The sequence below is a fragment of the Salvelinus sp. IW2-2015 genome, unplaced genomic scaffold (assembly GCF_002910315.2).
Source record: "Salvelinus sp. IW2-2015 unplaced genomic scaffold, ASM291031v2 Un_scaffold467, whole genome shotgun sequence".
NCBI classification, from domain to species: domain Eukaryota; kingdom Metazoa; phylum Chordata; class Actinopteri; order Salmoniformes; family Salmonidae; genus Salvelinus; species Salvelinus sp. IW2-2015.
The window spans coordinates 311,271-323,636 of record NW_019942558.1 but is presented as its reverse complement, the minus strand read 5'-3'; the positions used below and the strand labels follow the sequence as shown (position 1 = coordinate 323,636).

General features: G+C 41.6%; 1 protein-coding gene across 1 annotated transcript in view; it reads right to left on the bottom strand.

The window, feature by feature from the left end:
- The window catches only part of cdc42bpb (CDC42 binding protein kinase beta (DMPK-like)), a 125,895-nt gene extending 114,126 nt beyond the window's left edge, over positions 1 to 11,769 (bottom strand). Inside the window, exon 1 of the mRNA XM_024135499.2 lies at positions 10,879 to 11,769. Within this exon, the coding sequence (XP_023991267.1) occupies positions 10,879 to 11,053 (175 nt within the window). The 5' untranslated portion in view covers positions 11,054 to 11,769. The remainder of the gene's footprint in view (positions 1 to 10,878) is intronic.
- Positions 11,770 to 12,366: the final 597 nt, after the last annotated feature.

The window sequence follows — 12,366 nt, the reverse complement described above, 5'->3', positions numbered from 1 at the left end:
AAACTCTGCTGTTTGCATTTCACATTGTCCCATCACTCAACTGTGATTATATGGAGGGTAACGCCTCGATCAGACCAACAGCGTCAATGCGTTTTGATGAACCATAAGTACATTCATATCCAATGGAACGCTGCATATGCCTCGCAGGAATGCGTTGCAGAGGCAGTGAGTTCTGTGTGGTGCATCCATTTGATTTATGTGACCGACCGCCTTGATTCTGTCTTATGTAGCAAAATTTGAAATTGTGTATTTATTTTTATTTTTACATTGGATAAGAGCAGACAGAGATACAAAATGGTATATCATACACTGCAGTTGAGGAACAATGGTTAAGTAATTCTGCTTTGAAAGTTGATTAACTTGTAACCCTACTTTTGAGAAAATGGCCCTTGAATATTTTGGTACACCTACTGGAGAGCTCCACTTTGTCTACGCCCAGTCAACATTGTTAAGCCAGCCCACCCATCTCTTTAAGGATTCACATGTGAAGTGATGTGCTAAACAGTGAGTAGTGTAGTAAAGATGAAGACTAAAAGTGGTAGATGACAATAAGGAAACATTCCAGGGAAACAAAGTGTCCAGATACAAATCCTTTATAATTAGATGACAGTAGCAATATCAAAAATAGTGTCAATATAAAAAAGTTTTAAAAAACAAGTATCAATGTGAAAGGGGGATACCTAGTCAGTTGTACTGAAATGTGTCTTCCGTATTTAACCCAACCCCTCTGAATCAGGAATTTAACCCAACCCCTCAGAGGTGCGGGGGGGGGGCTGCCATAATCGACATCCACTTCTTCGGCGCCCAGGGAACAGTGGGTTAACTGCCTTCCTCAGGGGCAGAAATACAGTAGCGAAATAATTACATAATATACAGTATGTACAAGAACAATATCAATAACCATATCAGTGTTACTAGTGATAGATGAGGTAGTTATATGCATACAATCGGGGATAAAGTGGCTGAAAAACAGGATAAAAAATAAATAGTAGCAGCAACGTATGGCGTGTGTGTTGAGAGAGTCATGTGAATAGAGGCACTGCAGAAAGTGCTGATGACTGGTCTGTCCGAACCACACGTGAACAAGGGAATCTATATTCGGACAGCCTGTTTCAGTCCTGCCCTTGACATAGCCTCTTCGTCAGAAAACGCCCTGATCTTCTCAAAAAGATACGTTTGTCTAGCTGTGTCCAGTCTAASTGGTGCATCTACAGGCAGACCATCTATGGGAGGAGGGATGTCAGCGTTGTGCAGCAGCTGAAACCTGGTCCCGACTGAGTCCGAACGCTCCTTGGCGACAACACCAGGCTCCAGAGCATCGAAGCTGTAAAACAGGGAATAACAAACAAAATGTACAAGACATTACAACCTTGCATAACATCAATTAATCTCCCATGTTTAGATAAGAAGAATATCGTCATACAATGAAAATGATGTTCACCTGAAGTGCTGGCACTGCTTGATCTGTGGCAGCGGCCTGAAGTACAGATTCAGGTGTTGTTGCCAGCCATAGCTTTCCACCAGCACCGTACCATCCTCCAGTCCAACCAGCTGTGGGATGTTGACCCCTGTCACAGGGCTGTCCTTCACAATACCAGCAATCTCAGACAAAGTGTTCTCTCTGGTCTTTCTGAAGCGCTGGTTGATGAGGCCGAAGCACCAGTCAGGGACAAACTTGATGTGGCCTGTGATCAGGAAGTGAATGAAGGTCCAGACTGTGGAGGAGCTTGTGCATGGTCCGCCAGGCACAATCTTGTTCTTGTTTTGGCCACTGCAGATATCACAATTCAGGTCCACACGTGTTTTCCCAACTCCGTAGTTGGTGAAGAAATGGTGCATGTAGTTGATGACTGCGCTGCTGCCTTTGCTGGATGACGTGCCTTCATCAGTCAAGTAGTTGACTTGTTGTGGTATACCTTCACAGAAGACACCAAACAAGCCACACTTGCAAGGAGTTTTTATTTTATTTCACCTTTATTTAACCAGGTAGGCCAGTTGAGAGTAAGTTCTCAGTTACAACTGCGATCTGGCCAAGACAAAGCGACAAAAAACAACAGTTAAACAAACAAACGTACAGTCAATAGCACAATAGAAAAATCTATATACAGTGTGCACAAATGGAGTAAGGAGGTAAGGCAATAAATAGGCCAATAGTAGCGAAGTAATTACAATTTAGCAGATTAACACTGGAGTGATAGATGTGCAGATGATGTGCAAGTAGAAGTACTGGTGTGCAAAAGAGCAAAAAAGTAAATAAAAACAATATGGGGATGAGGTAGGAAGTTGGATGGGCTATTTACAGATGGGCTGTGTACAGCTGCAGCGATCGGTAAGCTGCTCAGATAGCTAATGCTTAAAGTTAGTGAGGGAGATAAGTCTCCAGCTTCAGTGATTTTTTCAATTCGTTCCAGTCATTGGCAGCAGAGAACTGGAAGGAAAGGCGGCCAAAGCAGGTGTTGGCTTTGGGGATGACCAGAGAAATATACCTGCTGGAGCGCGTGCTACGGGTGGGTGTTGTTATGGTGACCAGTGAGCTGAGATAAGGCAGGGCTTTACCTAGCAAAGACTTATAGATGACGTGGAGCCAGTGGGTCTGGGGACGAATATGTACCGAGGGCCAGCCGACTAGAGCATACAGGTCGCATTGGTGGGTGGTATATGGGGCTTTGGTGACAAAACGTCACAGGAGATAAAAGGTAGATGGGACCTGGCTGCATAGGGTCAAAAGGATAGTGCACCTGCAAACAACAAAATAACATTAAGATTGTTTATTTATTTATTGTCTCACCCGTCTTTACAAAGCTCAGTGAAAGGCATTTGCCTGCTTCCCATAATCCTGTGTGTCTGTTTGCCCCGCTGTCTGTCCGTCTGTCTGTCATCAGTATAAAGGAGGAAATGTTGCTTACTTGTTGAGCAAAATCAAAGCTGCAAGGCATCCTATTGTCTTTGCTTGCTGGTTCAGTAGGGCCCCTTAGAGACAACTGCAGGTTTTGACAGGTGGTCTTGTAGTCAGCAAACATCTTCTGGTAGACAGACCGCTCACTCTGAACAAGCAGGAGATGCTGCTCTTGCTTCTTCAGCTTGGCTGACTTAACAGCTTCTGGAAAATACAGAAAAAACGTGATATCAAAAAAAGTTGTGCCAATCATGTCAAATAATCAAAATTTGTTTATGCTTTACATACCAAGTGTTGTCATCGATTCCTTGTAGAGATGCCACAATGCTGCTTTTGTCACATGGGATGGCAGCAGCTTTCCACCAAAGTGTTTGTGTACTGAGTGGCGTCCTAGTAATACTATTGCATTATCCTCTGTGTAGTTGTTGATGAAGTTCACCACTCACTGCAAGTCCTCATGCTTCAGGTGTAACCTGTTCTTGCTTGGGCCAGCTCTCTTTTTGATGGGAGGCATTAGACCATTCTCCTTGTATGACTGGTGGAGGAGAGTCAGGCGTGTTCTACTGATGTTGAAGGACCAATTCCAGATATGAATATTTTAGCATTATTATACAATAGATACCGTAATCACAATCAGACACCTGGCTAACTTGATGGGTCATGTAACCCTCTGGCGAAGTGGAGTCTTTTGTTAATTCTTAGGGCTGCAATCCCGTTAACGGGATCGATATGACAACAGCCAGTGAAAGTGCAGGGCGCCAAATTCAAAACAGAAATCTCATAATGAAAATTCCCCAAGCACACAAGTATTTCAGAAGATACACTTCTTGTTAATCCCACCATAGTGTCCGATTTTAAAAAGGCTTTACGGCAAAAGCACAATATTCAATAATCTGAGAACAGCGTTCAGCCACAAAAGGAAGCCATACAGTTACCCGCCAAATTGTGGAGTCAGCAAAAGTCATAAATAGCATTATAAATCTTCACTTACGCTGATCTTTGTCGGAATGCACTCCCAGGACTCCCACTTCCACAAGAAATGTTTGTTTTGTTCGGTAATGTCCATCATTTATGTCCAAGTAGCTACTATTGTTAGCGCGTTTGGTAAATAAATCCAAAGTCACGAAGCGCGTTCACTAAAAGCAGACGAAATGTCAAAAAGTTCCGTAACAGTCAGTAGAAACATGTCAAACGATGTATTGAATCAATCTTTAGGATGTTTTTAACATAAATCTTCAATAATGGTCCAACCGGAGAATTCCATTGTCTTCAGAAGTGCGATGGAACAGAGCTCCCTCTCATGTGAACGCGCATGGTCAGAGCATGGTCAGCTCATGGCAGACCTTACTCATTCCCCTCTCCTTCGGCCCCACTTCACAGTAGAAGCATCAGACAAGGTTCTAAAGACTGACATCTAGTGGAAGCCATAGGAAGTGCGAACTGACCCAAATCCCACTGTATCTTCGATAGGGGATGAGTTGAAAACCTACAAACCTCAGATTTCCCACTTCCTAGTTGGATTTTTTCTCAGGTTTCTGCCTGCCTGATGAGTTCTGTTATACTCACAGACATCATTCAAATAGTTATAGAAACTTCAGAGTGTTTTCTATCCAATACTAATATGCATATATTAGCAACTGGGACTGAGGAGCAGGCAGTTTACTATGGGCACCTTTCATCCAAGCTACTCAATACTGCCCCTGCAGCCATAAGTTAAGACATGTAGCTACAGTTGAAATCGGAAGTTTACTTGCACCTGAGCCAAATATTCAGTTTTTCACAATTCCTGACATTTGATCCTAGTAAAAATTCCCTGTCTTAGGTCAGTTAGGATCACCACTTTATTTTAAGAATGTGAAATGTCAGAATAAGAGAGAGAATGATTTCAGCTTTTATTTCTTTCACATTTCCAGCGGGTCAGAAGTATACTGTACATACTCAATTATTAATTGGAAGCATTGCCTTTAAAATTGTTTAACTTGGTCAAACGTTTCGGGTAGCCATCCACAAGCTTCCCACAATAAGTTGGGTGAATTTTGGACCATTCCTTCTGACAGAGCTGGTGTAACTGAGTCAGATTTGCAGGCCTCCTTGTTCGCAAATTCTTTTTCAGTTCTGCCCACAAATTTTCTATAGGATTGAGGTCAGGGCTTTGTGATGGGCACTCCAATACCTTGACTTTGTTGTCCTTAAGCCATTTTACCACAACTTTGGAAGTATGCTTGGGGTCATTGTTCATTTGGAAGACCCATTTGCGACCAAGCTTTAACTTCCTGACTGATGTCTTGAGATGTTGCTTCAATATATCCACATAATATTCCATCCTCATGAAGCCATCTATTTTATGAAGTGCACCAGTCCCTCCTGCAGCAAAGCACCACCACAACACGATGCTGCCACCCACGTGCTTCACGGTTGGGATGGTGTTCTTCGGCTTGCAAGCCTCCCCCTTTTTCCGCCAAACATAACGATGGTCATTATGGCCAAACAGTTCTATTTTTGTTTCATCAGACCAGAGGACATTTCTCCAAAAGTACCATCTTTGTCGATGTGCAGTTGCAAACCGTATTCTGGCTTTTTATGGCGGTTTTGGAGCAGTGGCTTCTTCCTTGCTGAGCAGCCTTTCAGGTTATGTCGATATAGGACTCGTTTTACTGTGGATATAAATAGTTTTGTACCTGTTTCCTCCAGCATCTTCACAAGGTCCTTTGCTGTTGTTCTGGGATTGATTTCCACGTTTCACACCAAAGTATGTTCGTCTCTAGGAGACAGCACGCGTCTCCTTCCTGAGCGGTATGATGGTCCCATGTGTGGTCCCATGGTGTTTATACTAGCGTACTATTGTTTGTACAAATGAACGTGGTACCTTCAGGCGTTTGGAAATTGCTCCCAAGGATGAACCAGACTTGTGGAGGTCTACAATATTTTTTATGAGGTCTTGGCTGATTTCTTTTGAATTTCCCACGTTGTCAAGCAAAGAGGCACTGAGTTTGAATGTAGGCCTTGAAATACATCCACAGGTACACCTCCAATTGACTCCGATGGTGTCAACTGGTCTATCAGAAGCTTCTAAAGCCATGACATCATTTTCTGGAATTTTCCAAGCTGTTTAAAGGCACAGTCAACTTAGTGTATGTAAACTTCTGACCCACTGGAGTTGTGATACAGTGAATTATAAGTGAAATGTAAACAATTGTTGGGAAAATTACTTGTGTACTTGCCAAAACTATAGTTTGTTAATAAGACATTTGTGGAGTGGTTGAAAAACGAGTTAATGACTCCAACCTAAGTGTATGTAAACTTCGACTTCAACTGTACCCTGACTCTGCTTACACTGAACGCAAGAGAAGTGACAATTTCACTAATTAATATTGCCTGATAACATGAATTTCTTAACTGCAACGCTAGGCATTCAGACCAAAGATTTCAATCTTGGTTTCATCAGACCAGAGAATCTTGTTTCTCATGGTCTGAGAGTCTTTAGATGCCTTTTGGCAAACTCCAAGCGAGCTGTCATGTGCCTTTTACTGAGGAGTGGCTTCCGTCAGGCCACCATAAAGGCCTGATTGGTGGCGTGCTGCAGAGATAGTTGTCCTTCTGTAAGGTTCTCCCATCTCCACAGAGGAACTCTGGAGCTCTGTCAAAGTGACCATCGGGTTCTTGGTCACCTCCCTGATCAAGGCCCTTGTCCACCGATTGCTCAGTTTGGCCAGGCAGCTAGCTCTAGGGAAGAGTCTTGGTGGTTCCAAACTTCTTCCATTTAAGAATGATGGAGTCCAGTGTTCTTGAGGATCTTTAATGCTGCAAAAATGTTTTGGTACCCTTTCCCAGATCTGTGCCTCGACACAATCCTGTCTCGGAGCTCTACGGACAATTCCTTCGACCTCATGGCTTGGTTTTTGCTCCTACATGCACTGTCCGACCTTATATAGACAGGTGTGTGCCTTTCCAAATCATGTCCAATCAATAGAATTTACCACAGGTGGCCTTCAAACAAATTGTAGGAACATCCCAACAATGATCAAACGGGTCTGTAAATAAGGTATTGATGACGTGGCAGGTACAGTTTGTCCCATGAATTAATCATAAAAATGGAGGATTAGCTGATAACTGCGAAACAAACATTCTGGATAATAGAGAACCTTGAACTATTTATTGATCAGCATTTTGATATGCTTGAAAAAGAATCAGATACATCAAAGTGAACAAGAGAAGAACTTTCCTCGAGCTCTGCGAGTGAAACTGAATTCCAAATGTAACATTTGAGGGGGATGTTTTTATAACTATGTCTCTATTGTCTGGGCTACTGTGGGAGGTTGAGACCTTAAAAACAGGAATGGATTACAGTAATAAAATTATGGAAGAAACACAAGCGGCGAATATGATATTGAAAACTAACGTGGACTCCCTAAAAGACACTACAGAGGTGCTACGGTATGATAAAACAATGAAAGCCAAATTACTTGATTTAAAGTACAGAAGAATAATATTGTTATAATGGCAATAAAGGAGGAAGAATACAAAAACTATCAGTCAACGGAGAATACTAATTGAGTTCRTAAACTTCTGACCCACTGGGAATGTGATGATAGAAATAAAAGCTGAAAAAAATAATTCTCTCTACTATTATTCTGACATTTCACATTCTTAAAATAAAGTGGTGACCCTAACTGAACTAAGACAGGGAATTTTTACTTCGATTAAATTGTGAAAAACAGGTGTCTTTTATACTGATAACAAGTTCAAACAGGTGCCATTAATACAGGTAACGAGTGGAGGACAGAGGAGCCTCTTAAAGAAGAAGTTACAGGTCTGTGAGAGCCAGATATCTTGCTTGTTTGTAGGTGACCAAATACTTATTTTCCACCATAATTTGCAAATAAATTCATAAAAAAATCCTACAATGTGATTTTCTGGATTTTTTTTCTCATTTAAATCTGTCATAGTTGAAGTGTACCTATGATGAAAATTACAGGCCTCATCTTTTTAAGTGGGAGAACTTGCACAATTGGTGGCTGACTAAATACTTTTTTTGCCCCACTGTATATCACACACAACAATCTCAGCTCTGTAGATTTTGCTGGGAAGAGACAGAATCAATAGATAATTTATTCTGGTATTGCCCCTATGTAGCTTGTTTCTGGTCACAGGTTCAGGAAAGGTTAAAAACAAATTTACATTACAGCAATTGAAAAATATATGGCACATGGAAACCAAACGAGGGTGGTCTAGGGTGATAGGTGGGGTAAGATTAAAGAGCTTATGTTGTTTGGTAATATATTATTGTTATGTGATTGCTTTATATAAAAGTACCTTCTATGTAAAATATATATGCAAAATGTACACTACCGGTCAAAAGTTTTAGAACACCTACTCATTCAAGGGTTTTTCTTTATTTTTTTACTATTTTCTACTTTCCACAATAATAGTGAAGACATCAAAACTGTGAAATAACACATGGAATCAAGCAGTAACCAAAAAGGTGTTTAAAAAGTTTGAGATTCTTCAAATAGCCACCAACAGCTTTGCACAATTGGCATTCTCTCAACCAGCTTCACCTGAAATGCTTTTCCAACAGTCTTGAAGGAGTTCCCACATATGCTGAGCACTTGTTGGCTGCTTTTCCATTACTCCGCGGTCCGACTCATCCCAAACCATCTCAATTTGGTTGAGGTCGGGTGATTTTCGAGGTCAGGTCATCTGATGCAGCACTCCATCACTTTTCTTCTTGGTCAAATAGGCCTTACACAGCCTGGAGGTGTGTTGGGTCATTGTCCTGTTGAAAAACAAATGATCGTCTCACTAAGCCCAAACCAGATGGCGTATCACTGCAGAATGCTGTGTTTACCATGTTTGTTAAGTGTGCCTTGAATTCCAGACCAAAGGACAAATTTCCACTGGTCTAAATGTTCGTGTTTCTTGGCCCAAGCAAGTCTCGTCTTCTTATTGGTGTCCTTTAGTAGTAGTTCTTTGAAGCAATTTGACCATGAAGGCCTGTCACAGTCTCCCCTGAACAGTTGACTTTGAGATGTGTCTGTTACTTGAACTCTGAAGCATTTATTTGGGCTACAATTTCTGAGGCTGGTAGCTCTAATGAACTTTTCCTCTGTAGCAGAGGTAACTATGGGTCTTCCTTTCCTGTGGTAGTCCTTATGAGAGCCAGTTTCCCCATAGCGCTTGTTTTTTGCGACTGCACTTTAATTAACTTTCAAAGTTCCTAAATTTCCGCATTGACTGACCATGTCTTAAAGTAATGATGGACTGTCATTTCTCTTTGCTCTGTTCTTGCCATAATATGGATTTGGTATTTTACCAAATAGGGCTATCTTCTGTATACTCCCCTACCTTGTCACAAAACAACTGATTGGCTCAAACGCATTGAGGAAAGAAATTCCACAAATTAACAAGGCACACCTGTTATTTGAAATGCAAATTCAGGTGAACACCTCAGGAAGCTGGTTGAGAGAATTCCAAGAGTGTGCTAATCTGTCATCAAGGCAAAGGGTGGCTATTTGAAGCGTCTCAAATAAACATATTTTGATTTGTTTAAACTTTTTTGGTTCACCATGATTCCATGTGTTATTTCATAGTTTTGATGTCTTCACTATTATTCTACAATGTAGAAAATAGTAAAAAATTAAGAAAAACCCTTGAATGAGTAGGTGTTCTAAAACTTTTGACCGGTAGTGTATATCGCTCTACCTTTCACCCATTTTGTGGTGACTGAACACAACCCTGAGGTGTTCGATGTGACCAAGACCACAGCGATAAACTTGACTCTTGGACATGAGCCCTTCGCTACAGTATAATTTAGCTGCCCTGGTTGAATTCCAAAAGGACCATTCACAAACGGGCCTAGGCTAAACCAAATGAGCCCATGTTATGAATCCAGTGGTAGGGCAGGAAACCGTGCAGCCATACTCTCTCCCCCCCTTCAGATGCTGACTTAAGATAGTTCCAGGACCAAAGGAGGAGTGGTGCACTGGACTCTCTTGGACAGTGAAAACAGTTCTGGCACCTTCTGATGACAGCGACCGTATTTTCAGGAGCAGACACACTGGGGTGTAATCTCATTAATGACGTCAATGAAAAGCCCAAATTAGAGAATCCTCTCATTGTATCGAATGACTGCAGCCCAAAGGCCAGGGTGGACTACAGTTTGTGTGTCTGGAATGGAGCAGATTGAGTAAGGAATGAGAGGGGGGGTCCTGACATAAAACATGAGGAATTCTGTCACAAAGAAAAGTTTGCTTCTTATTCATTATGAATAATAACAATTAGCCTATTTGGCTAAATTAATGACTTTTAGATGTAACATTCCTCAATTTCCCTCAACCTGGAAACTATAAACCAAGAGGTTATGAGCCTCGCCCTCACCTGATTCTGAACACCATTCCTTGGGTATGAAATTCAAATTGGAGATGTGGTCACATTTGTAGAACAGCTCTGACAAGTAAAATGTAAACAGTGCCTGATAGGACAGGCTGAAGGAAGGTCAAAAATCAGCAACTGGTTTCCCTGACAAAACACAATCCTTGAGAGTGCATTCTGTTTCTATTTTGATTCCACACACACACCGAGTCCCAATAGATAAGCAATCCAATAAAAACAGAACATTCACCTCTGTAAGAGAACATTAACCCGGCCACATTTCAGAAACAACTGTTTAGTGTGAAGAGGTTTCGACAAAAGAATGATCATGAAGGTATTGGTTATTTCACAAACTATATGCACAATGTACCATGACTTTAAATATAAGTCGCCTAATTAAGCTAATTGGTTTAAGTGCGAGTATGTTAGAGCTTTATGTAATTATTCCAAATGACCGACTCTTAGCTAGGCCAGAATTGCAGTTAGCTTGTCAGCTACAGAGTTAGCATAGATGGGTTACAAGTAACGGAGAATGTATAATTGCACATAAAGAGCACAAGCCCTGTCACAGACCGTGAAATCAGAACAGGTTATCAAACGTCAAAACTTACCCCACTCCAGAAAGTCGGTCACGTGCTTCTCTCGTTTCAAATGAGAGTTGCTGCATTCGTTGTACAAACATATCAGTATATCCAGAAGGGTCTCGACGCTCAGTGAATTTGCGTTCTTAAGGGTTCCGTCCACGAGCAATTGCTCCAACTTCTTCAGGCGTAACTTCGCTGACATGTTTCTATCAATGAGCGAAGTTAGTTAGTTACCACTCTCTTAGTCGAAAAATCGCTCCCCGAGTTGGTATGGAAGAAATCTAACCCTACCCTCTTCAAGCGCAACCGAAAAAGTAAAGATTTATTTTGCCAAGGTGGAGTGTATTTTGGGTGTATTTATTATGCCGAGTATGTTGCAAAACGTTTTGAAACAAAAACCGCTTACTCCAAACGGAAACGTTTTGAAAAGAAAACGAGTTTATTGGACAAAGTCAGGTGCGTCCCTCCCCGTTTCGTTTGCACTGTTTGCTTCGGTTTAGTGCTTAAACAATAAATAGTTAACGTTAGAGTTAATGAATACACCCCTGAAATCCCAAACTCCAATTTAGCTAGTTAGAAAAAAGAAAAGACCGACATTTTGATAAACAATGCATAGATTTGCCTTGTTCCAAGCGTCGCCACCGTGTTCCTTCACTCAGACTCGAGGCCCAGTGGGTCCCATTTGCTTTAATCCCGACATGTAATTCCGGGTTTTCCTCCCATCGAATCTCAGGTTGACCGGTCGGATTATCTACTCATTCGCATGCCCAATAAATCATCTTCAACACTGCTAAAGAGCGGTATGAGCACAAAATTGGGGAGTGTCTGTCTTTTCGTAGATTAAACCTTTTTTTCTTAATAGCTTCCAATGGTAGCCGGTGTGGCTCACAACGGAGCTGAAATCGTGTCTAGCCTTGTCTCTCCCTAGTTTGCAGAAGAGTAGAGACCAGGGAATATGGAGCCCCCGCCTACCCACACTGGAAACGCTATGGATAGATGACGTCATTCTATGATTGACGGACACTGGGCGCAATGGTGCTTTCATATGGAACGCTTTTGGGGTCTTTGCGTGTCAAAAAATATACACATCAAATAATGCCCTGTACACATCGTGACGTTTTTCATTACGCCATACGTCATCTTCACGGAGTCTTGTGCCCGTTTACATCGTCACGTATGTCATTACATTTTAGGTCATCTTCATGGAGTCTTGCCCCACTGCTGAACCTGAACGGAGAAGTGTAGTGTTTGTTATGCAAATTGCAGGAGAGCGTGCAAAATCACATGTGAAGCTAAACCAGGAAAAAAGGCCATATTCCAATCTATGTGTTGTTATAATTGTGTTGTTTCCTCTATAACCTGTTAGTTCATATGCCGTGACACTGTGCCTTGATACTATTGTAGCTAGCGACCTCCACCTAATAATTATAATCAAAAACAAATGTCATTACCTAAGGTTTGGCCTAAGGTTTGGCTTTTGAGGTGATGTGATTGGTGTGAAGCCAAATCCAAATT